General features: G+C 42.3%; 1 protein-coding gene across 1 annotated transcript in view; it reads right to left on the reverse strand.

Moving 5' to 3' along the window:
• The window catches only part of EPC2 (enhancer of polycomb homolog 2), a 97,975-nt gene extending 95,180 nt beyond the window's left edge, over positions 1-2,795 (reverse strand). The window contains exon 1 of the mRNA XM_073634211.1: positions 2,346-2,795. Within this exon, the coding sequence (XP_073490312.1) occupies positions 2,346-2,498 (153 nt within the window). The 5' untranslated portion in view covers positions 2,499-2,795. The remainder of the gene's footprint in view (positions 1-2,345) is intronic.
• Positions 2,796-22,639: the final 19,844 nt, after the last annotated feature.

A 22,639-nucleotide genomic window follows, 5' to 3' on the forward strand; every position in this document is an offset into this window, starting at 1 on the left:
AGTTTATTTAGCATGAAATGGAGCTTAGATATGTAGCACGAGGCTGTATATTCTGCAATATTTACATTTTATGGTAAACTCATTCAATGAATCCAAGCTGAGATAACATGCACTGCATTGATGCATTCACACAATTTCACAGTATACCATGAGATAAAGCAAAGTTCAGGAATATTCCCTTTATCCCATTGTTTTGCAAATCTATGTACACTACAAACTGTACGAATGAATCGGTTCCGATATCACTGTTTTACTAACCTGACAGCTTTTATTTTAACAGGAAACCTTCATTTTGTTTGCAAATAATAAAGATTCTAACTACCAGCAAGAATAAGTCCTTACATTTAAAGAGCACCTGTCATTTCAGACCCATCATGGCAGCGCCTGTTAGTGGGCATCCACTCACCTGCTGCCGCCACGTCTCTCACCTTGTTGTGTCATCGTCACATCACCAGCCGTCCCATTAAAGTGAATGGGACTGTCGGTGAGTGAACAGCGGGTCAGAGGAGGAGCCGCTGTGGGACAGAAATGACAGTTGCTGTTTAAAAATTATGATTTAAATCAAATCCACCCTGGCTGACCTGTAAAGGCGTTTAAAGTGTCGTCTATGGAGGTTTTTAAGTACTGTAGTTTGTTGCCATTCCCCAAGCATGCGCAATTTAAAAGTGTGACATGTAAGGCATCTATTTACTCGGTGAAACATAGTTTTCCACATTTTACACAGAAAATATTAGGGTATATATTGCATTTTGGGTTTTGTTTTTTTTTTTTAATTCATTAAAGTGTATTTTTCTCCCTAAAAAAAAAAAAAAATTGCGTTTGCAAAACCACTGCGCAAATGCTGTGTGACATAAAAAAAATTGCAACAATCTCCATTTTATTGTCTAGGGCCTCAAATATATTCCTGAACTGATGTAAAACGCATCAAAAATGCACCGGAACACATATGTGCTTATTTAAGGTTAAGAAAAGAGTGAGGGAAAAAAAAAAAAAGGCACTGGCCCGCATCAAAAACGTGGATGAAAAGCATCTGGAACGCATCCGGACTGCGTTTCTATAGTGTGAACTGACCCTTCATGTATGAAAGTAAGGTTAAGAATTACAATATTTCATGGCTTGTGTTTGTTTTTTTTAATTCATTAAAGTGTATTTTTTCCACAAAAAAAAGGAATTGTTTGCAAAACCGCTACGCAAATACCACGACATAAAAAAAGAAAAAAAAAAAATTGCGACAATCGCCATTTTATTCCATAGGGTCTCAAAAAAAAAAAAAAAAAGTATATATATATAAAAATGTGATAAGAATAACACATTATTTAAACTTGTAAACAAAAAGAACCAAAAAAAAGCCTGGTCGGTGAGATTGGTTAAATCTGCTACTACATCTAACACTTCCCTCCTCCCAGACTGACAAGGATGCTGTCCCTCCTGTGCTCATTCCTCCAGAGTGGGGGCATCGTAATAGAGGACATGGTCAGAGCACTGGGTTTAAAAAGGAAAAAAAAAAAAAGCCAAAGAAAAAAAATGCAGCCACCAGATCTAATGATTGGTAAACTGCAATATATTACATTCCTGGTTTTGGGTTTAATACGGCTTTATGGAGATTGTCCAATCAGAACGTACAGTATATAGCGCTGTGCAAACTGTTGGCGCGATATAAATCATGTAATATTATAATAATAAGTCCATAATAATAATGATAATAATAAATAATATTGTTATTATCAAGTCCAGCTTTGGTATCCTTGCATATATGCAGTAGTCTATACAGAATAGTATGTACACACAACAACCTCCTAAAACACATCACCACCATAAAAACAATAATAATAATAATAATAATAATAATAATAATAATAAGGGGTGAATTTATTAAAGCTGGAGAGTGGAACATCTGCTGCAGATGTGCATTGCAGCCAATCAGCTTCCAGAATTTATTGTCAAAGTTTATTAGAAGAAGTTGAAGTGAGAATCTGATTGGCTGCCATGCAGATCTGCACTCTCCAGTTGTAGTAAATGTCTCTCCTCCATGTCCAGCACTCAGATTGCTGAGATTTCCATCCACAGACACTGACAGGCAGCAGCCATGCCGCTCTCCACTTGTTATCAAACACGCCGGGCTGAGCTGCGCACACTTGCTATTCACAGCGCGGCTTACGCTCACGCCGGCCTCTCGGCTCCACGGTGACGTAGGTCTCGCACGCCACAGCATGGCGGCTCCCGCCAACTACGCCGTCCACCTCCCCTGCGTGACGTAGGCCGAGCAGCGCACAGCGCGCCCTACGCAGCCCGGCCGGCGTAAGTCCCTTCGTGAATAGCCCATGTCTGACAAAGGGATTACCTACCGATTCCTCCTCCTTCTCCATCCCCGTGGGCATCTGCGGCACGGCCCGGTTAATGGACACGCAGTCATTGAGGTCGGGCATGTCCTTGCCCCGGTAGATGGGTAGCGGCTTGGTAGCATCCAGGGCCCGCGCTCGGAAGGACAGTTTACTCATGGTGGCCGGAGAGGGGGGGGCCCGAGGAATAAAAAAAAAAAAAAAAAAAACCCTTAAAATTGTCGGTCAGCAGGACCCCCCCAATCCGCGGTCTGTGTCCCCCTGCCGGTTCATGGGGCCCCCGGGCGCGCTGAGGGGCGGATAAGGGCGCTCCGGGCGGCGGTTGGTCGTGCCTAGATCCGGCTTTTGTTGGCTCGATCCGCTCCCTGCGCCATGGCAAACATGGCGGACATTACCAAGGCGGCGAGCGATCCCAGCAGCCTCCGCGAGCGGCGGCACAGGGGGAGGGTGCGCGCGCAGCAGGAGGAGGAGGCGGGAGCGCGCCGCTGAGGGGAGTGCGTGTGAGTGCCCGGAGGACGCGGGAGCGCGCTTCCTCCCTTTTTCCGAGTACGTCTCGTTTTCCTGTAAACAGGGCGGGACAGGTTCTCTTCATCCCCGGGAGCGCGCCTCGGATTCCCTGTCACCAGATACATTGTATTTATGTTATGGACTCATATTAACCCCTTCACTGCCTGCCTTCCCTTGATTACTTTCACTGACTATTACTCCATGTATTTCTATGATTTGTGAGAGCTTTCCTTTGGTGTGTCATTTTCTACTATATAAAGGGATGAAGATTAAAATAATCAGGTTTGCCTTACTTTCTATTTTAAATCCTATATTAAAAAAAAAAATCAAATACAAATGGAAATAACATGAAGTAAAAATAAAATAATGTCAAATGAAAAATAATAATAACATCAATATAATAAAAATTAATATCACTTTTGTTAAAAATAAATAATATAATCAAATAAGGAAAACATTAAAAAAAGCAAATACAATTATAAAAAATAATAATAACCTCAATATAAATATAATATCAAAAAAGGAAAATATTTTTTTAAAAATCTAATAGAAATATAAAAAATAACATCAAATGAAAATATAAAAAAAAATCAAATAAAAAAAAATAACCTCAATATTAATATAATATCAAATAAGGAAAACTTAAAAAAAAAAAAAAAATCAAATACAAATATAAAAAAAATAAAATGAAACTATTTTAAAAAATCTAATAAAATGAAAAAATTACAATAACCTCAATATAAATATAATATCAAATAAGGAAAACATTTTAAAAAATCAAATAAAAATAACATTATATAAAAATATTTTTTAAAAAATCTAATAAAAATAACATCACATACAAATTTAAATTACAAATTAAAATAATAATACTAACATCAATAAAAATAAATAAAAATAATATCAAATAAGGAAAACATTTAAAAAAAAATCTAATAAAAATATTTTCAAAATCTAATAAAAATAACATCAAATGAAAATATTTAAGAAAAGCTAATAAAAATAACATCAACAAAAAATCAAATAAAAATATTAACATCAATATAAAAATAATATCAAATAAGCAAAACATTAAAAAAAAACAAATAAAAATATAAAAAAAATAAGATCAAATGGAAATATTTCAAAAATCAAATATAAATAACAACAAACAAAAATCTAATGAAAATGTAAAAACAACATAAAGTAAAAAAAAATTAAAAATGTAAAACTAAAAAAAAATCAAATAAAAATGAAAAAATAAAAGTAACATCAAATACAAATATTAAAAAAAATCAAAAATAAATGAAGAAATAAAAATAACATCAAATAACAAAATCAAATAAAAATGTAATATAAAAAATGTAAAACTAAGAATAACATCAATTGAAAATTTCAAAAATAAAATAAAAATGAAAAACGAAAAAATAACATCAAACAAACAAAAAAAAATCTAATGAAAATGTAATTTAAAAATGACATAAAATAAAACAGATAAAAATGTAAAACTAAAAAAAATAAAATAAAATAAAAATGAAAATAACATCAAATAAAAAAAAACAAATAAAAATAAGAAAATAAAAGTAACATCAAATACAAATATTTTTAAAAAAAGTCCAATAAAAATGAAGAAATAAAAATAGCATCAATTAAAAAACAAAGTCAAATAAAAATGTAATTTAAAATTGTAAAAATAACATCAAATAAAAATGTAAACAAATCACATAAAAATGAAAAACAAAAAATAACATAAAAAAAGCAAATAAAAATGAATAATAAACCACTTCAATACCAGGCACTTAGACACCTTCCCGCCCAGGCCAATTTTCAGCTTTCAGTGCTGTCGCAATTTGAACGACAATTGCGCGGTCATGCTACACTGTACCCAAACAATTTTTTTATCATTTTGTTCCCACAAATAAAGCTTTCTTTTGGTGGTATTTGATCATCTCTGCGGTTTTTATTTTTTGTGCAACAAATAAAAAAAGACCGAAAATTTAAAAAAGAAACACGTTTTTCTTTGTTTCTGTTAAAATTTTTTGTAAATAAGTACGTTTTCTTCTTCAATGATGGGCACTGATATGGCTGCACTGACGGGCACTGATACGGTGGTACTGATGGGCACCAATGAGGTTGCACCAATGAGGTGGCACTGATGAGGTGGCACTGATGATGGGCACTGATAGGCGGCACTGATGGGCACTGATAGGTGGCACTGGTATGCAGCACTGATGGGCACTCATAGGTGGCATGGATGGGCACTTGTAGGTGGCATTGATTGGTACTTATGGGTGGCACTGATGGGTACTTATGGGTGGCACTGATAGGTGGCACTGATGGGCACTGATAGGTGGGCACTGATAAAACTGATTCGTGGCATTGCTGGGCAGAACTGAAACATAATGGTTCCAATCAGTGCCCATTTGTGGGCACAGATTGGGCACATGTGGATGGCCATGGGGTACATACCTGGCCATCCACATGTTGCCCCTTCCCTGGTGGTCCTACTGGCGATCCCTGGTGGTCCAGTGTGGTCATCTGAGGGGGGCTGCGCTGATAAACAATCAGCGCAGACCCCCCCCTGTCAGGAGAGCCGCCGATCGGCTCTCCTCTAGCCTCTAGCCGATCAATGGCTCTTCCTATTGACATTGTGGTCAGCCGTGATTGGACACGGCTGATCACGTGGTAAAGAGCCTCCGCGGTGGCATATTATCCTGCTGGACGTCATATGACGCCCAGTCAGGATAACTGAACCACCACCCGGCCGTCATCTGCTATGGGACGGGCGGGAAGTGGTTAAAAACATTTAAAAAAATAAAAATACCATTAACCACTTCAGCCCCGGAAGGATTTACCCCCTTAATGACCAGGCCATTTTTTTGCGATACGGCACTGCGTCGCTTTAACTGACAATTGTGCAGTTATGCAACGTTGTACACAAACAAAATAGAGCTTTCTTTTGGTGGTATTTGATCACCTCTACAGTTTTTATGGTTTTCGCTATAAGCAAAAAAATACTGACAGTTTTTTAATAAAAACTATATTCTTTACTTTTTGCTATAATAAATATCCCCCCCCCCCCCCCCCCCAAAAAAAAAAAAAAAATGTCTTCATCAGTTTAGGCCAATTTGTATTCTTCTATATATTTTTGGTAAAAAAAATTGCAATAAGCCTATATTGATTGGTTTGCACAAAAGTTATAGCGTCTACAAAATAGGAGATATATTTATGGCATTTTTATTATCATTTTTTTTTTTTTACTGGTAATGGTGGAGATTTTTAGCGGGACTGCAAAATTGACAGATCGGACACTTTTTTGGGACCAGTTTATACAGCGATCAGAGCTAAAAATAGCCACTGATGATTGTATAAATGACAATGGCAGGGAAGAGGTTAATACTAGGGGGCGATCAAGGGGTTAAAGCATTTGTTAACCAAAAAAAAAGAGGACCTTGCTCCTTTAAAGCATGTTATATGACACAGTGCTTGTCCTGTGTCATTTGACTCCCTATAACATCTATAAAACCTGGCTGACCCTACCAGTTTCTACCCTCCCCTCTGTAAACTGACCACAGTGTATCATGGCTGCTGAGCCCTGACACCGTGGTCAGTTTATGTGCCTCCATCATCCACAGTCTGCTATGTGCTCTCCTCTCTGCTCCTGTGTCCCCCCCATCTGTTTGTCTGTTCGTGACAGTGCTGCCCCTCCCCCCTCCTGCAGCTCTCATAACACTAACCTGTATACACTATCAGCACGGCTTCCCATTGCAGTGTCCCCCTCTGTGTACGATTTATGAATATAAATGCTGTGAATACCTAATTTAAGAGCTGAGATTGCGATCACATGACCAGCCAGCTCTCTCCTCCTCTCCTCCTCCCCTCCAGACTGACCTGAGCAGGAGAATCTCAGCCCCTCCCACTGCATCTGTCAGAGGAAAGAAGAAAGCTGGCCAGTCATGTGATTGCGATCTCGGCTCTGAAATGAGGTATTTGCACCATTTATTTTTATAAATCATACGCAGAGGGGGACACTGCAATGGGAAGCAGTGCTGATGGTGTATACAGGATAGAGTGGCTTAACAACCACTTTAAGTGTTCCCTAGGGAGGTGTTTCTAACTGTGGAGGGAGGGGACTGACTGGAGGAGGAGAGAGATCGCTGTTCCTGATCACTAGGAACAGCAGATCTCTCTCTCCTCCCCTGACAGAACGGGGATCTGTTTGTTTACATTGACAGATCCCCGTTCTGGCTCTATGTGGAGCAATCGCAGGGGCCAGCAGACATCACAGCTGCCGGCCACACGCATCGGCTCCGGGGACGTGTAGCGGGCACGCGCGCATGCCTGCTATTGCTCTTAAATCGGCTCGACGTACAGCTACGACGATTTGCGCAGCCGTGCCAACATGCCGCCGTATAACGGTTAAATACAAATGTGAAGGTTCACAGAGCCATTGATTAAATGGAGGGTATCCAAGTGTTTTTTACAATTGAAAGGTATGATGTATTTCTTGTACATTCGCTTTAAATGTAGCTGCTTTGGACTGAAGTTGTATATCGATGGCTCACAACCTCGGTGACCTCCTTTCGCTCGTTTTTTGCTCTGAAATGTATGATATTGTAATGTATATGACAACAAGGCGAATTGCACTGTACATGTTTGCTATTCTGCTTTTGACAATAAAACTTTTTTTAATTAACCACCTCCTGTCCCCGCTATAGCCGAAAGACGGCTACAGCGTGGACCTAATTTGCCGGAAGGGCGTCCATGGACGTCCTCCCATGCTCGAGCAGCCTGCGCGCCCCCTGCAGGTCGCGCGCGCTCTGTGATCAGCGAGTCTATGAGACTTGGCTGATCACAGATCGGAGTAAGGGGTCAATCCCGACCCCTTACCACATGATCAGCTGTCAGCCAATGACAGCTGATCATGTGATGTAAACAGAGCCGGTGATCGGCTATTTTTTCTCCTCATGCTGGTAGCGAGAGGAGAAAAAAAAGGCGATCACCGGCGGCTGTGAGGGAGACATCAGTCCCGATCGTGGAGAGCCTCTGCAGAGGCTTCTGTGCCCACCAGCGCCACCTACCAGTGCCCACCAGCGACCTACCAGTGCCCACAGTACCACCCATCAGTGCCCACAGTGTCACCCATAAATGCCACCAATCAGTGCCTCATCACCAGTGCTGCCTTTCAATACCCCCTACCAGTGCCCATCAGTGCCACCTACCAGTGCCCATCAGTGACATCTATCAGTGCCGTCTTATCAGTGCCTATCAGTGTCGCCTGATCTGTGCCTATCAGTGCAGCCCATCAGTGCCCATCAGTGCAGCCCATCAGTGCAGCCTAAGTAACGAGTATCAATGAAGGAAAAAAACTACCCGTTTGCAAAATTTTATAACAAACTATGAAACTTTTTTTTTTTTTTTCAAAAATGTCTGTCTTTTTTGTTTGTTTAGCAAAAAATAAAAACCCAAGTGGTGATTAAAGACCCCAAAAGAAAGTTCAAATTGTGTGAAAAAAAATAATAAAAATTTCATATGGGTACAGTGTAGCATGACCGCGCAATTGTCATTCAAAGTGTGACAGCGCTGAAAGCTAAAAATTGGTCTGGGCAGGAGGGGGGTTTAAGTGCCCAGTAAGCAAGTGGTTAAAAAAAAAAAACACAAATGTAATAAAAATGTAAAAATAAAAATAACATCAAATATTAAATGTCAGGGTGGGTTTGACATGCATTTTTGTTGATTATAACAATGAATGGCAAAAATATAAAACAGTGGTTTTGGCATAACAATGAATGGCGCTGCAAGCTCAACTCCTGTTTTTCGCACACTTCCTGAACACATAAACTTGTGCGATTACCAAAACGCTAGATTGTGAACGCAGCCATAATGTACAGGTCATACCCAGAGGGAAGGGAGATAAAGTGACACTAAACGACATTGTTAGGCCTCTTGCAGCCCACGGTACTGATGTTTGAGCTTTTGCTTTTTTCAACATAATTTCAGGCATTTGTTTTGCGTGAATCCCTGCGTATTTGCATGTATAATGTGCGTTTTGCTTGCACAATACCTTGCTAGGGAAAATATATTCATATTTATGTTCATATTTGTGCACAGCGGCGCAAAATACTAAGCGGGAACACATTTTTTTTTTTAATCAAGAATACGCAGCGCTTGTTTCCTCGTCTGTGTGTACACATTGTAACCACTTCAGCCCCGGAAGATTTGGCTGCTCAATGACCCGGCCATTTTTTGCGATTCGGCACTGCGTCGCTTTAACTGACAATTGTGCGGTCGTGCGACGTTGTACCCAAACAAAATTGACATTCTTTTTTTCCCACAAATAGAGATTTCTTTTGGTGGTATTTGATTACCTCTGCGATTTTTTATTTTTTGCGCTATAAACAAAAAAAACACAATATTTTTTGTACTTTTTGCTGTAATAAATATTTTTTTTTTTAAAAAAAGCTAATTTTTTCCTCAGTTTAGGCCCTATTCTTCTGCATATTTTTGGTAATAAAAATTGCAATAAACGTATATTGATTTGTGTGCACAAAATTTATAGCGTCTACAAAATAGGGGAAAGATTTATGGCATTTTTATTATTTTTTTTTTTTTTTGTACTAGTATTGGCGGCGATCAGCATTTTTTATTGAGACTGCGATATTGCGGCGGACACATCGGACACTTTTGACACATTTTTGGGACCATTGACAATTATACAGCGATCTGTGCTATAAAAATGCACTTATTACTGTCATTGGCAGGGAAGGGGTTAACACTAGAGGCCGATCAAGGGGTTAACTGTGTTCTCTGTGTGTGTTCTAACTGTAGGGGGATGGGACTGACTAGAGGAGATGACAGATCGTTGTTCCTAGCTAGTAGGAACTCACGATCTGCCTCCCCTCACAGAACAGGGATTTGTGTGTTTGCACACACACACGTCCCTGTTCTGGCTCTTGGGCCCGTGATCACGCTTGGCCGGCGGTCATCGCGACAGACAGCCACGCGCATCCGCATCCCCCCGCAGTGCAGTGGGCTTAAAGTGGCCGACGTATAGCTACGACGGTTCGTGGGATCGTGCCGACCTGCCACAGTATAATGACGGTGGGTAAACAATGGGCTGCATTTTCGATCAGTAAATGAACACTGTACTGAGCTTTATCAAGCTGCAGGGGGCAAGAGGTCTGAGCCCGGGTTCACACTATTGCGATGCGGGAACCAGTGCGATTCTATCGCCATCTCCCTGACCGTCAGTTCACACTGCCCTCTGCGAACCGCTGAGAGTGTCAGTACAAAGTTAATGACACCCCCAGATCGGTTCACAGATCGCAGTGCGAACTGTGGATTCAGACAGGAATCGGATCGCATGGGTGAGAACACCCATGCGATCCAATTCCAGTGCAGGGAAAAAAAGTCCCTGCACCTTTTTTAATGCGAATTCAATGCGAGTTCAGCCATACAACTGTGTGGCTGAACTCAAACTGCACAGACATCGCATGTGATCGGCACCACAGTGCGGGTGCAAATCACATGCGATGTCCGACATCACACAAGTGTGAACCCGGGCTTTACTCTCCAAAAATATTCCATGCACATTTACTATGTAATGGCCCTGTAATATATTTCTCATGAAATTGTTTCTTAGGCCTCGTACACACGAGCGGACTTTTCCACGGACTAGGTCCGACAGTCTTTCCGACGGACTTTGCAGCATAGGTCCGCCGGACTTTCAAAGGAACGGACTTGGACACACACGATCACACCAAAGTCCGACAGATTCGTACGTGATGACGTACACCGGACTAAAATAAGGAAGTTCATAGCCAGTAGCCAATAGCTGCCCTAGCGTCGGTTTTAGTCCGTCGGACTAGCATACAGACAAGCGGATTTTTCGACCGGACCTGAGTCCGTCGGAAAGATTTGAAACATGTTTCATTTCTAGGTCCGTCGGACTTTTGGGAAAAAAAAGTCAGCTGGAGCCTACACACGATTGAATTGTCCGACGAAATCCGGTCCGCCGGACCAAGTCTGCCGGAAAGTCCGCTCGTGTGTACGCGGCATTACTGTGTTTTTTTGTTCTCCTTGCGCTCCTGAACCTCCCCTTTTCCCCCTCACATCTGTTTGGAATGAGCAGTACATGTTAGTAGTGGCCATGTGTACTACTCTTTGCACATTACACATCCTATAGTCCATCTCAGGAGCGAGCAAGAGGGGAGGCTACATTTCTACATACAGCTGGGCCATATAGAACGAACGAAGCCACCCTCTAACAGGAAATCAGATCACAACAGCAACAAAAATAGGAATTTGGAGATTTGGAAGAAGCTGAGAGCTGTAGAAGGGAGTTTTTTTTAATTAAAGGTCTTTTTTTTTTTTACTTTTGCAAATGCTTTTGTGTCCCCCTTTTTCTTTCTTTTTTTGTTTTGTTTTAGTATGTGTTTATGCGTATGTATGTACAAGGGCTTTTTTTTTTTTTTACCACTACTATTCCTTTATATTGGCTTTTAAAATTTACAAATGCAGCAATTTAGAATTCAGATGAAAAGTTTAGCGCTGGGAAACACTTTTTGAAAGATAAAAAGTGCATTTTATATACATCTATATAGATCAGACCAAAATGAGGGACAAATGAGGAGAAAGGAGGGACAGAGGGACATTGCTCCAAATCAGGGACAGTCCCTCAAAATCAGGAACAGTTGGGAGCTATGCATGTCTCATGAGGTTGCAGGCGGCGATGAGGGGGGGGGGGCTCAAACTTCCTCTCTTCTCCCCTAGGCAAGAAAAGCAGAAGTAGGAAAGTGGGAAAGGGTGAACTTCCCGTCTTTGGTGTAATTCTACCCTTAAGCAGTTACAGCAACAGTTTTGTTCCTTTTGGGATGAAAGTTTTATTATTATTTGTCATTGGTAACTGATACATCTGCAGGACAGATTGTTCTGTGGAAAAACAACAGACTTATGCCCTGTACACACGGTCGGACTTTGTTCGGACATTCCGACAACAAAATCCATGGATTTTTTCCGACCGATGTTGGCTCAAACTTGTCTTGCATACACACTGTCACACAAAGTTGTCGGAAAATCCGATCGTTTTAAACGCGGTGACGTAAAACATGTACGTCGGGACTATAAACGGGGCAGTGGCCAATAGCTTTCATCTCTTTATTTATTCTGAGCATGCGTGGCACTTTGTCCGTCGGATTTGTGTACACACGATCGGAATTTCCGACAACGGATTTTGTTATCGGAAAATTTTATCTCCTGCTCTACACGCTCTGATCGGACATTTTCCATCGGAAAATCCGACCGTGTGTACAGGGCATTACTGGCTGGATCACCAGGTGACAATAAAAGAAAGCCTAAAAAAATGAAAACTAATGCAGCCATTACATCTAAGAAACTGGTGAACTGCAATATAATAAATGTTTAGGTTTGGGTTTGAATATACACTTTAATATACAGGACACATACAGTGGGAGGATGAAGATGATAGGGTTCAAGTGGTTGTAAACCTCTGACACGAAAAATGAACAAAGCATATCCTTCTATAGTGTGTACTTGTCTCAGCCCAAAGCACTGAGTGTCATTTATGTCTGCAGTCTGGCTCCTCTGCTATCTGCATGAGTCATTTCTGACAGGTTGTGCTGACTCTAATGTCCCGTACACACAATCCGAAAATCAAACGACAGATCGTCCAACTTTTTTCGCTTAATAGTCGCAAGTAGAAATTGAATAGGTTACTAAAGTCACAAATTCTCGAACAACAGAAAAAAAAAATCGTAAGTGATATCATGTGTTGTGATGTATTTGTATTGTATTTTCGGATGACAACTGTACTGACTGAACTAAAATCGTACGATCTGGTATCGTACATGGAAAAGAAGAAACAGGAGGGAGCTGAGATAAAAAACGAAAAAAAAGGGGGGGGGGGGCTGAAAGGGTTAAAAATGATCCCACAACCTTGGAATTTGCTGATCTGATTCATTCCTTTATTAATTCCCCCTTCTTTCATTGTAAGAGGAAGGGGTGGGCTCTACAAAGTAAACACTACACTGTTTACTTTTGTGATTGTTGTGATTGGTCATCACCACGATCACATGCTACAGGGCCGCTCAGATCAGCTCTGTACACTGTCTGTGAGCCAAGCTGTCCAATAAAAAGAAAAGCCTGTCAGCATGTTGAACAGAAGGAGCCTTGCTGTCTGGGTGGAATCAATGGTCTCTCTCCAGAGATCAGACACAAACCCTGCTGAGACAGATCTATAGATCTCCAATCAGCAGAGAATGTGAGCTTTGCTGAATGCAGAGCTCTAGTTCTGACTGAGCAAGGGACATGTCGGACCACTGCAGAGAGGCCTCTGTTTCCCCACAGCAAGCAAGAACTTTTTTTTTGTTTTTTTGTTTTTTTTTTTTACAACATATTGGCAAGTGACTCCTTTTTCAACACAGGCTGTGATTGATCCATGTTTTTACTGCTCCCACTGCCCATCTAAAACCTAATATGACAGCTGGAGGGGTTTGTACACAATCACGTGACCGCTGTCACAGTGGCCACATGATTGTGAGCAGATTCTGCAAACTCCTGATCATTACTAGAGACCGGGAGCTATGACAGCTTGGTCACTGTGATGGGAGAGCGCAGTGAGCGCACTGTTAGCACAGAAACCTCAGCCAATGCGACCCATGAATATGAAGCCCGCTCTATTTAATGGTGTACATACAGTATCTCACAAAAGTGAGTACACCCCTCACATTTTTGTAAATATTTTATTATATCTTTTCATGTGACAACACTGAAGAAATGACACTTTGCTACAATGTAAAGTAGTGAGTGTACAGCTTGTATAACAGTGTAAATTTACTGTGCCCTCAAAATCACTCAACACACAGTGAAAATGTCCAAATTGGGCCCAATTAGCCATTTCCCCCCCCTGGTGTCATGTGACTTGTTAGTGTTACAAAGTCTCAGGTGTGAAAGGGAGCAGATGTGTCAAATTTGGTGTTATCGCTCTCACTCTCTCGTACTGGTCCTCTTCTAAAGATGATGCACAAGAAAGCCTGCAAACAGTTTGCTGAGGACAAGCAGACTATGGACATGGATTACTGGAACCATGTCCTGTGGTCTGATGAGACCAAGATAAACTTATTTGGTTCAGATGGTGTCAAGTGTTTGTGGCGGCAACCAGGTGAGGATTACACAGACAAGTGTGTCTTGCCTATAGTCAAGCATGGTGGTTAGAGAGTCATGGTCTGGGGCTGCATGAGTGCTGCCTGCACTGGGGAGCTACAGTTCATTGAGGGAACCATGAATGCCAACATGTACTGTGACATAATGAAGTAGAGCATGATCCCCTCCCTTCGGAGACTGGGACATAACATAACGACCCCAAACACATCAAGTGTGTCTTGCCTACAATCAAGCATGGTGGTGGGAGTGTCATGGTCTGGGGCTCCATGAGTGCTGCCCGCACCGGGGAGCTACAGTTCACTGAGGAAACTGTGAATGCCAAGCATGTCTCCAGACCTAAACCCTATTGAGCATCTGTAGGGCATCCTCAAACAGAAGGTGGAGGAGCGCAAGGTCTCTAACATCCACCAGCTCCGTGATGTCGTCATGGAGGAGTGGAAGAGGACTCCAGTGACAACCTGTGAAGCTCTGGTGAACTCCATGCCCAAGAGGGTTAAGGCAGTACTGGAAAATAATGGTGGCCACACAAAATATTGACACTTTGGGCCCAATTTGGACATTTTCACTTAGGGGTGTACTCACTTTTGTTGCCAGCGTTTTAGACATTAATGGCTGTGTGTTGAGTTATTTTGAGGGGACAGCAAATTTACACTGTTATACAAGCTGTACACTCTCTATATTACATTGTAGCAAAGTGTCATTTCTTCAGTGTTGTCACATGAAAAGATATAATAAAATATTTACACAAATGTGAGGGTTGTACTCAGTTTTGTGAGATACTGTATGTGTTGTGTGAGCAGCAAGAGGTTAAACAACTGTAAAATGTATAGAATGCAGCACAAGCAGCGATGATAAGCACAGGTAAATAAACGCATCCTTTTACCCCACATACACCAACACAATCTCAAAATGAGTCGCTGTGGGGTGGGGGCTAGCTTGTGGATTTACCTGGCTTGTGCATGTAAGCATGGACTATGATTTGCCAAGTCTTAAAGACACTTAGCAGTCCCCATTGCTTACACTAAACAAACAATTGTGTCCACATTTTGATCCAAGCAGGTGAACCCTCATATTACACTAACATATTACACTAACATAGCACTGCTAAAACTGGTCACATTGCCCATCTCATGCTAGTCACATATGTTACAAACTTGTTGCTTTTATTCTAAGAATAATGTTTTGTAATAAGCAGTGTGACAGTGAGAGGCCCTGTCACTGTGAGAATATAGGAAATTGTGACACAGGATTTACATTAACCACTTGCTTACTGGGCAACCCCCCTCCTGCTCAGACCAATTTTAAGCTTTCAGCGCTGTCACACTTTGAATGACAATTACTCAGTCATGTAACACTGTACCCAAATGAATTTTTTGTCCTCCTTTTTTTCATACAAATAGAGCTTTCTTTGGTGGTATTTGATCACCTCAGGGTTTTTTATTTTTTGCGCTATAAATAAAAAAAGACAAAATTTTGGGGAAAAAAACGCATTTTTCTTAGTTTATGTGATAAAATTTTGCAAACTATTAATTTTTCTTCAGAAATTTTGGCCACAATTTATACTGCTACATATCTTTGGTAAAAATAACCCAAATTAGTGGATATTATTCGGTCTGTGTGAAAGTTAGAGAGTCTATAAGCTGTGGTGCAAATCATAAAAAATTAATCACACCTGATGTACTGACGGCCTATCTCATTTCTTGCGACCCGAACAAGCCAGGAAAGTAAAAATACTCCCCAAATGACCCCTTTTTTTGAAAGCAGACATTCCAAGGTATTTAGTAAGATGTATGGTGAGGTTTTTTATGTCATTTTTTCCCCACAATTCTTTGCAAAATGAAGATTTTTTTTTTCCCCACAAAATTGTCATTGTAATAGGTTATTTCTCTCACATGGCATGTGTATACCACAAATGACGCCTCAAAATACATTCTGCTACTCTTCCTGAGTATGGCGATACCACATGTGTGGGACTTTTTCACAGCCTGTCAACACACAGATTTTTGAAAGCAGACATTCCAAGGTATTTAGTAAGATGTATGGTGAGGTTTTTGATGTTGTCATTTTTTCCCACAATTCTTTGCAAAATTAAGATTTTTTTTTCCCACAAAATTGTCATTGTAATAGGTTATTTCTCTTACATGGCATGTGTATACCACAAATGATGCCTCAAAATACATTCTGCTACTCTTCCTGAGTATGGCAATACCACATGTGTGAGACTTTTTCACAGCCTGGCCACATACAGAGGCCCAATATTGAAATAGCACCATCAGGCGTTCTAGGAGCATAAATTACACATCTCATTTCTCAACCACCTATTACAATTTTGAAGGCCCTGGAGCACCAGGACAATGGAAACTCCCACAAAGTGACCCACAAAGTGACCCCATTTTGGAAAGCTAACACCCCAACGTATAATCTATGAGGCATAATGAGTCTTTTGAACGGTTAATTTTTTTCCAGAAGTTTTTGGAAAATGTGGGGAAAAAATGAAAACGCATTTTTTTTTTTACGCAAAGTTGTCCAGATATTTCCAACACATAGCATGTACATAGCAAAAATGACACCCCAAAATACATTCTGCTACTCCTCCTGAGTATGGTGATACCACATGTGTGAGACTTTTACACAGCCTAGCCACATACAGAGGCCCAACATGCAAGGAATACCATCATGTGTTCAAGGGACACATAGCATGCACATACCAAGAATTACACCGCAAAATACATTATGCTGAGCAAAGAGTAAACAAAAGATTACCTGTGTTTGTAGTAGCACAGTTGTACACAGGATAGCACTGGTCCAGGCAGCAGGCAGGGACTTGGTCAGCAAAAGCGAACGCAATTTTCCAGGCAACAGGCAGGAATACTGTCCATAGTCAGTACAGGCAGCAGGCAGGGATACTGTCCATATACAGTCCAGGGTCAGTGCAGGCAGAGATTGTCAGCAGTGCCAATATATTGGTCCTGGTAGTAGGCAGGAAGATGTGGTGTGGTCAGTTCATGCGACAGGCAGAGGCATGATGGCATAGGTCCTACAGGCAGCAGGCAGAAGTAGGGCCTCGTTCAGGACAGAATGGGGACAGGGGTAGAGGCTTCTCCCACCCAAATCTCTTTGAAGCCTCCGAGTCTCCAGACCCTAATCTAGGAATGAGAAAACAAATGAAATTGTTTTCTTCATCCAGAAAAACAATTCTGGAGTCCCTCACATATGTGAGACCCCTGTGTTCTGAATCCCACTAGTCCACTGGCAGGGTACAAGATCAGTCCGAGAGGCAGGCAAGAGGCATGGTCAAACAGTCCAGGGTCAGGCAGAAGCGTGGTGGAATAACAGTCCAGGGTCAGTTCCAGATCAGGCAGAAGTATAAACAGAATCGGTAGGTAGAAGCATGGTCGAATAACAAGCCAGGGTCAGTTCCAGATCAGGCAGAGGTATAAACAGAATCGGTAGGCAGAAGCATGGTCGAATAACAAGCCAGGGTCAGTTACAGAGCAAGCAGAGGCATAAGGGGTGTGAAGGTAAATGGCAGGAAGTGAGGGTTATGTTTACCATACTTCACCAATAATTTAGTGAAGTATGGTAACGGTGGAAATAGTCAACTATGCAGAGGCTTGGTTGGGAAGGACATTGGGGACAATGATAAGTGGTCTGACGTTTTTGGCCTGTTGGTCTGGGAGGGATTTTATCGGGAAAGTGGCGTTCAGAGAGTCTGCTAATCACATCTAATGTTTTCTGGTGGGCCGTTCGGGTATATAAGGGCAGTGGTGATTTCCTCCTGGTAGCCAAGGAAGGGTTTGTGTCTTTCAGTGGAGTTGCGATAGATTACATAGGTGTTGTATATGGCCAAATTAAACAAATAAATTGAAACTTTTTTATACCACTGGCAGGGGCGTAACTAGAAATAGCAGGGCCCCATAGCAAAATGTTGTATGGGGCCCCCTGCAAACAGCCCCCCCCCCCCACAGCTGCCCTAGTGTCAATGCAGCGTGACCTGTGCCACATAGAGCGTGACCTGTGCCCAATGCAGCGTGACCTGTGCCCAATGCAGCGTGACCTGTGCCCCATACAGCGTGACCTGTGCCCCATACAGCGTGACCTGTGCCCCATACAGCCTGGTCTGCCTGTGCCCCATACAGCCCCACCTATGCAGAGGAAGAGACAAGCCACCCGGATCAGCAGAGAGTGGGATTGCCCGATGTAATAGCTTTCATTTGCATTTCCTGTCTTCCCGGGGCTCATCCTCGCATAGCCCCACCTCATGGCCCGACGCCTTTGATGACGTCACATGTCCCGCATTGGATCGGCGTTCTGTCTATCAAAGGCACCAGGCCAAAAGGTGGAGCTATGTGACGTGAGCCCCGGGAACACTGGAAGTTCTAATGAAAGCTCTTACATCGGGCAATTCAGCTCTCTGCTGATACGGACAGCTCGCCTCTTCCTTTCCTCTCTCTTCCCCTGGCTGGGAGACTGTGCCGGCAGTGCTCTTATCCTCACTGGGCCCCACTCGGCTGCGGGCCCCATAGCGCCCGCATGGGTCGCTATGGTGGTAGTTACGCCCCTGACCACTGGTATGTTCTTCTAGTGGAAAGGTAGGGTTCGAGCATCTGGTCGTTGAAGCTTGATTGCACAGTTTGTACATCTTCACCCCATAGCGGGCCCTTTTGGTGGGAAGAAATTGTTTTAAGCCCAGCCTGCCAGAAAATGTAATAATATGAACGTAATTAATTTTTTCTGTTTAGTCCCATACAGAATGTGAGGCCCAAAAAAAACTCCTCCACTGTTAGGGCTCTCCACTCGTAGGGACGGGCATAAGAGGACGTTGGTGACAGATGGTACTGACAGGTTGCACTGACAGATGACACTGACAGGTGGCACTGATGACAGATGGCACTGACAGGTGACACTGATGGCAGATGGCTCTGCCAGATGGGACTGGCAGATGGACTGGCAGATGGCACTGGCAGATGGCACTGGCACTGGCAGATGGCAGATGGGACTGGCAGATGGATTGGCAGATGGCACTGGCAGATGGACTGGCAGATGGCACTGGCAGATGGCACTGGCAGATGGCGCTGATAGGTACTGTGGGCACTGTGTATGTGTTTTTTTATGCACTCACAATCTTACAATATCACAATCTGAAGCACAGGTTGCTCTCCCTCCTCACACGCGGTCTCTGTGTGAGTAGAGAGAGCCGGCAATGAGAGATGATCTCATATCTTTACATTTGAGATCATCTATCATTGAAAGCTGCGATCACGCTGTAAACGGCCGCTGTGATTGGCCATTTACTGCGATCTGTGACTAGCTGTGTCCAAGTGACACGGCCAGCACAGAATTTCCCCGATGCGCGCCCGCGGGAGCGCGCATCCCAGAAGTAAACAGGAGGACGTCCAGGGACGCCCTCCCGGCAATTGGCGTCCGTGCTGTAGCCGTCTTTCGGCTATAGCACAGGCGCGAAGTGGTTAATGGTTAAAGCGGAGCTCCACCCACATTTTTTACTCCTCACCATGCAGCACTAATGTGCATCCTTAAAATTAATTGGCAATTTACTTTTATTTTTTTCTGTCCGCTTACCTGATTTATGCCTATATCTAATTTCACTTCCTCCTTTAGGGGCCGCGGCGCCGTACATCATTTCCGGTTTTGCATTGGCTCCTGGGAGATCTTGGTCAGCTTGGCAAGGCACTGTTCCCGTAACATTTAACATTGGTGTCTATGCAAACTCTTGGTCAGCTTGGCATGGCACTGCTCCTGTAACATTTAACATTGGTCTCTATGGAAAGTCTTGGTCTGCTTGGCATCGCACGGCCCCAGTAACATTTAACATTGGCGTCTATGGAAAATCTCGGTCAGCTTGGCATGACACTGCTCCCGTTACATTTAACATTGGCGTCTATGGAAAATCTTTGTCAGCTTGGCATGGGTGTGCATGTCAAGCTGACCAAGATTGTACCGCACTGCACATGCGCGAGATCGGCAGGTGCATGCTGCGTAGCTAGCATGCACGGAATCCAGGTAGAAGGACACTGTGGCTTCAGATGCCCACACTAGAGATGGTCGCGCTGTGCAGGAACTTCACAAAGTAAGAAAACGATGCTGCACAAATAGAAAACTGGGCATAGTTTACAGCATACCTTTGTTACATTGCACAAGGCATGAGTATTCTAGGGGTATTTTTATCTTAAAAGTCATATTACGGCCGGAACTTCGCTTTAACCACTTGCGGCTCCCGTCTGATATATGTCGGCAAAGTGGCACGGGTGTGCAAAACAATGTATCCGTATGTCGCTGCGTCATCCGCGGCTAGCGGGCGTGCGCACACCCGCAGCGTGCCGCAGGAGTGTGCCCGCAGATCCCGCGGACTCGAAGTCCGCCAGTGGCCTGCGATGGTGGCATGGAGAGGCAGAACGGGGAGATGCCTATGTAAACAAGGCATTTCCCTGTTCTGTCTAGCAACATGACAGGAATCTACTACTCCCAGTGATCGGGAGCCGCAATCTCTGTCATGTTCTAGTGAGCCCATCCCCCCTACAGTTAGAAAATGCTGAGGGAACACAGTTAACCCCTTGATCACCCCCTAGTGTTTAACCCCTTCCCTTCCAGTGACATTTACACAGTAATCAGTGCATTTTTATAGCACTGATCACTGTATAAATGCCAATGGTCACAAAATAGTGTCAAAGTGTCCGATCCGTCCGCAGTCATGATAAAAATCGCAGATCACCACCATTACTAAGAAAAAAAAATATTAATAAAAATGCCATAAATCTATCCCCTATTTTGTAGACGTGATAACTTTTGAACAAACCAATCAATATACACTTATTGCGTTTTTTTTTTTACCAAAAATATGTAGAAGAATACATATTGGCCTAAGTTGTGGAAGAAATTTGTTTTTTTATATAGTTTTCAGGATATTTATTATAGCAAAAGGTAAAAAATATTGCTTTTTTTTTTTCAAAATTGTCACTCTTTTTTTTGTTTATAGCGCAAAAAATAAAAACCGCAGAGGTGATCAAATACCACCAAAAGAAAGCTTTATTTGTGGGAAAAAAAGGACGTCAATTTTGTTTGGGTACAACATTGCACCGCGACGCAGTGCCGTATCGCAAAAAAGGGCTTGGTCAGGAACGGGGTAAATTCTTCCGGGGGTGAAGTGGTTAAGGGAGGTTCTGGGCTCTTGTTTTTTGAGCAGAGAAAGCTGTGTTTTTGTATAGCTTCCAACTGTCCCTAATTTCGAGGGACTGTCCATGATTTGGAACAAAGTCCCTCTCTCCCTCTTTCCTCCTCATTTGTCCCTCCTTTTGGTCTGAGCTATATAGTTGTATATAAAATGCACTTTTTATCTTTCAAAAAGCATTTCCCAGCGCTCAACCTTTCATCCAATTTCTACATTTCTGCATTTGTAAATGTCAAATTCCAATATAAAGGAATGGTAGTGGTAAAAAAAAAAACACTTGTGGGTTTAACCAATTCTGGACCGCCCGCCGTCGTCATATGTTGGCACTTTGACGTTAAATACCGGGGTTATGGCAGCACATAGCTGCCATAACCCCAGCATTTTCTTAAACGGCTGGCGGTCTGCCTTAAGATAAAAGTGGTCTCCGCAGTGGATTCGCCGCAAGATCACTTTTACCCGCGGCGAGAGCGGTGAACTCCCCCCCGCCCGCTGCGTTGTCTCTGCCGCTTACCGGAGCCATCGGTAGCGACAGAGATGATCCGATCCTTTCCCCCTAGAGGCACTGTGTTGAGTGAAAGAATGATGGTCCCCACTCGACTCAATGACGTCACTTCCGTCCAACGGCCTTAAAGGGGCTTTTTTTTTTTTTATTGGAAAAAAAACTACTTTTTTTTTTATTATTATTGCATTTAAGTTTAAATGTGAGATCTGAGGTCTTTTCGACCCCAGATCTCACAATAAAGAGGTCCTGTCATGCTTTTTTTCTATTACAAGGGATGTTTACATTCCTTGTAATAGAAATAAAAGTGATCCCATTTTTTTTTTTATAAAGGGACAGTGTTAAAAAATAAATAAATAAGAAAAAAAAAAGTAAAACGCTCCGTCCCGCCGTGCATGCGCACAGAAGTGAACGCATACATAAGTCACCCCCGCATATGTAAACAGTGTTCAAACCACACATGTGAGGTATCGCTGCGATTGTTAGAGCGAGAACAATAACTCTAGCACTAGACCTCCTCTGTAACCCTAAACTGGTAACCTGTATACGTTTTTAAACGTTGTCTATGGAGATTTTTAGGTGTCAAAGTTTGTCGCCATTCCAAGAGCAGGCGCAATTTTGAAGCGTTACATGTTGGGCATCAATTTACGCGGCGTAATATTATCTTTCACAATATAAAAAAAAAATTGGGATAACTTTACTGTTTTCTTCTTTTTTTATTAAAAAAAGTGTATTTTTTCCCCCCAAAAAATTGCATTTGTAAGACCGCTGTGCAAATACGGTGTGACATAAAGTATTGCAATGACCACCATTTTATTCTCTAGGGTGTCTGAAAAAAAATATATATAATGTTTGGGGGTTCTAAGTAATTTTCCAGTAAAAAAATATGATTTTACCTAGTAAACAACAAATTTGAAAAATAGGCCTGGTCCTTAAGTGGTTATCTAA

The sequence above is a fragment of the Aquarana catesbeiana genome, linkage group LG06 (genome assembly GCF_042186555.1).
Source record: "Aquarana catesbeiana isolate 2022-GZ linkage group LG06, ASM4218655v1, whole genome shotgun sequence".
In the NCBI taxonomy this organism is placed as follows: domain Eukaryota; kingdom Metazoa; phylum Chordata; class Amphibia; order Anura; family Ranidae; genus Aquarana; species Aquarana catesbeiana.